General features: G+C 37.0%; 1 protein-coding gene across 1 annotated transcript; it reads left to right on the top strand.

The window, feature by feature from the left end:
* Positions 1 to 772: 772 nt before the first annotated feature.
* Positions 773 to 1,631, top strand: LOC143579741 (uncharacterized). The gene is made up of 2 exons (XM_077062962.1): positions 773 to 844; positions 923 to 1,631. Exons 1-2 carry the CDS (start codon positions 788 to 790, stop codon positions 1,496 to 1,498), a joined length of 633 nt encoding a protein of 210 aa, XP_076919077.1. The 5' UTR covers positions 773 to 787; the 3' UTR covers positions 1,499 to 1,631.
* Positions 1,632 to 3,754: the final 2,123 nt, after the last annotated feature.

Raw genomic sequence — 3,754 nt, 5'->3', positions numbered from 1 at the left:
GAAACAGCGAACCACCATATCACAGCAACAGTACCGTACTTCCTGAAAAGAGGCAATTTGGAGTAGAAAAATAATTAAAATGATGGATAGAGAAGTAGGTCATCTTTGGAATTGGAGACGATCTGAGCAATAATAGAACAAAATGGGATTTGAAAAGATGAAATTGGAACAGTGGGCTGAACCGCTTAAAACTGTTTTTTTTTTTCAAAACAAAACCAAATACAAGTTTTGCATGTGTGTATGGAGACTTGTACGTTAATGCAACTATGATTTGTACATTGTTATTCACACATCGATATTTAGTAAGATTTACATTGAAACGATCACAAAAATAAGCACGTCGTGATGGTGTATTCAGAATTTATTAAAACTTGTTATATTCATGTATATACAATAAAAATAAAGAAAAATAAAATAGAGAAACATACGGGTAAACTTAAGGGGGTGGAAGAGTAACTATTATTTAAATTTACACTGTGAAATGGTATTGACAAAAAGACCATAATACCCTCTTAACTTCTTTATTACATGCAATAAGGGTGGTAGTTTGAGCATAAGTATTTGTACCTCTATCTCTACTATTGTATTATATATAGTAGAGATAGAGATATGGTCGTCATATCTAAATTAAATTAGGTTAAGGGTCCTTCTATATAATTTATATGCCTTGTATTGGCCTATTTATATAGCCACCACCCACATGGCCAAAGCACACAACCATTTTCAACTTCAAAACGCCTTCTATATCTAACAATAAATACATAACTCAACAAAATCACAAACCAAAATGGGTTACTGGTCAGCTGAAAACGCCACTGAAGCATACATCAAAACCATGAAAATGGTATAAGTCTTTATATATGATATCTAATTTTCAATGGTTGTTTTTTAGCAAAATCTAATTAAGAACTTGATTGCGCAGGGCAAGCGAGCAAACGAACCAGACGTAGCCGAGTTCATCTCGGCCATCGCAGCCGGAAACAACGCTCAACTCATGGTGGTTGCATGTGCCGCCACAGCCGGGTTGACCACATTAGGTCTGGTTGCTGCATCTCATCAAACCGGTGGCAGGCTAGTTTGCATAGTGAAGGGGATTGAAGAACTTCAATCATCGAAAAAAGCGCTTAACCAAGACGCGAATCACATTGAATTTGTTATAGGAAACGCTCAATCTTACTTGTCAAACGAATACAAGTCGGCTGATTTTGTGGTTATTGATTGCAATTTAGAGAATCCTGAAAAGATTCTTGAAGCCGTGCAAACCGAGAGGGAAACGAGCACGATTGTTTTGGGGTATAACGCGTACTGGAAGGATTCGTGGGTGTGGAGTCGATCCAACAGTTATTTGTTGCCGATTGGAGAAGGGTTGTTGTTGATGAGAGTTGCGGGTAAAGATGGTGGAAAACGGAGTCATTGGGTGGTTAAAGTCGATAAATGCACTGGTGAAGAGCATGTTTTTCGGGTCCGATCACCAGGTGGTAGAGTTGCTAAAGCTTAAGGTTTTTATGTTTATGTGGGTTTGTTGAAGTTGGTTTCAAGTGCATATAAATGTAATTGTAGCTGAGAAAGTAAGTTTGATGATCTTCTGGGAGTCAATTAAATCACCAGAGAGATTAGTGATTTCTAGTTAGTGATAATTATGGGATTTGCTTAAATCTTACAACTTGATATCAGTATAACTTTGATTAGAACAAAAAAAAAAGAAAAATGCATGAAGTGTACTTTTATGCAAGTAGTTATTCTAAATGGAAAATAAGTTATTTTATATTTTAATCCCTGAGGAAGGTTCTTGAGCTCTACGTACGGACGACAAACGAGGAAGATGGAAGGAAGGGTCTGTTAACAGATTATTATTGCCAATAATCAAATATTCATAATTGTATGTTTTAGTAATTTTTTAAAATGAGGGCTCTATGGGCTTCAATCTTGTGTGCCTATTCAATATTTTAGCGTGTTGGTTTTTACTAATCCTAACTATTATCTTTTGGTTTTTGTCAGTCCCAACTATTGAATTGGCTGATAGCGATCTCACCTTCTATCATATTTGTTCCTAACGGTCAATAAGTAGCAGAACTCTAGCGTCATTAGTTGCAGGTCGGCGGAAAAACGTTTTTGACAGGAAAACTCAGTTTGTTTTCTGGAAAACTTAATATTTTCGTCCCAAACATCTTTGTAACCTTGGATCGGACATTTAGGAACATTTTTTTAGTAAAAAGCCTCAATTATTGAGGTCACCGGAACTTTAGAACCATTGTCAAAATAGGTTGGTGGTGGATCAGTTGTTGGTGGTGGCGGTGTTCATGTTGAGTTTTCTGGCAAAAAATGTGACTTTCCGACGAAAAGCGTTCTTCCGACGACTTGCAAGTAACTATGTTAGGATTTTGTTAGTCGCGTACCGTTGTGAACAAATACATTAAGGGTATGTTGGTTGGAGGTAATGGAATGAAGGGGGAATGAAATGGGAGAATGAATGAAATGGACAAGGGAATGAAAATGATCATTACTATTCCTTTCCCTTGTTTGGTTAACATATGGGAATGAAATCAATTATTAATTTTTATTGTTTGGTATCCAAAAAAATTATAGAAATGACATAGAAATAATAAAAATACTTCTATCTCAAAATACTTTTTAACCTACAATGGCGACGATGGTAGCTCCGGCGACGAAAATGGTGGTGGCGGTGGCGATGGCGATGGTGGTGACGGCGGCAGTGGTGTCGACGGAGTTGGTGGTGGTCTGATGGTAGTGGTGGTGGTGGTCGTTAGGTGGTGGTGGTGTTGAGAAAGTAGGATGAAGGAGGAATGGAATGAAAAAAAAGAAAGGGGGTGGGAAGGAATGGTTTTGATGGAATGAGATTCCATGTGTAATGGATAATTCCATTCCATTGAGCAACCTAACACCACTTTTTTTTATTCCCAAGTAATCAACCATTCCATTCCTACTGTCATTCCTGCACACCAAACGCTACCTAAAAGAAGGACTGTCAGCAGCCAATGCATTAGTTGGGACCGTTAGCGACCAAAAGATGATAATTGAGATTAATAAAAACCAATATACCATATCTTTATTGACTTGATGTTTCAATAATTATGTGTGTTGTTTTTATTAATCATAACTATCATTTTTTGATTGATGTCGGTCTCAACTAACGAGTTGGCTGCTGATGGTCTCATATTTTAACGTAATTGTTCTCAATGGTCCATAACTAACAGAATCCTAACATTGTTACTTGCATATCGCGGGAAAAATGCTTTTGACCGGATAAGTCATATTTTTTTCCTGAAAAGTCAACCTGAACACCACCAGCTGACTCACCACTAACCAATCAGCACCACTTAAGCACTATCAACCGATTCCGACAATGGTTCTAGGGTTCCAACAACCTCAATAATTGAGGTTTTTTTACTAGGAAATGGTTCCCAAAGATCCAATCTGAGGTTACAAAGATGTCAGGGACAAAAATGTTGAATTTTCTTGAAAAAAAAAGAGTGAGTTTTCCGGCCAAAAACATTTTTCCGGCGATTTGCAACTAACAACATTAGAATTCCGTTAGTCACAGACCGTTGAGAACAAATATGATATAAGATGGGATCGGTATCAGACAATTTGTTAGTTGAGCGACATCGATCAAAAGATATTTAGAAATAATAAAAACCAATACACCCAAAAATTAAATACGAACAACATTCCCACACAAATTGATACTCCAAGTAAAGTACAGTTATATTGTCTAAATTCCTTATCGCTCGCT

This window comes from Bidens hawaiensis, unplaced genomic scaffold (assembly GCF_021521415.1).
Source record: "Bidens hawaiensis isolate Kalapana, Puna unplaced genomic scaffold, B.hawaiensis_p1.1 tig00001463_1, whole genome shotgun sequence".
Taxonomy (NCBI): Eukaryota; Viridiplantae; Streptophyta; class Magnoliopsida; order Asterales; family Asteraceae; genus Bidens; species Bidens hawaiensis.
The sequence above is the reverse complement of the archived record's forward strand: the minus strand, read 5'-3'. Positions and strand labels throughout refer to the sequence as shown.

Coding starts and splice junctions, on each gene's coding strand:
- LOC143579741 (XM_077062962.1), top strand. CDS start 788: ATGGGTTACTGGTCAGCTGAAAACGCCACTGAAGCATACATCAAAACC. Junction 845..922: donor ACATCAAAACCATGAAAATG/GTATAAGTCTTT, acceptor TTGATTGCGCAG/GGCAAGCGAGCAAACGAACC.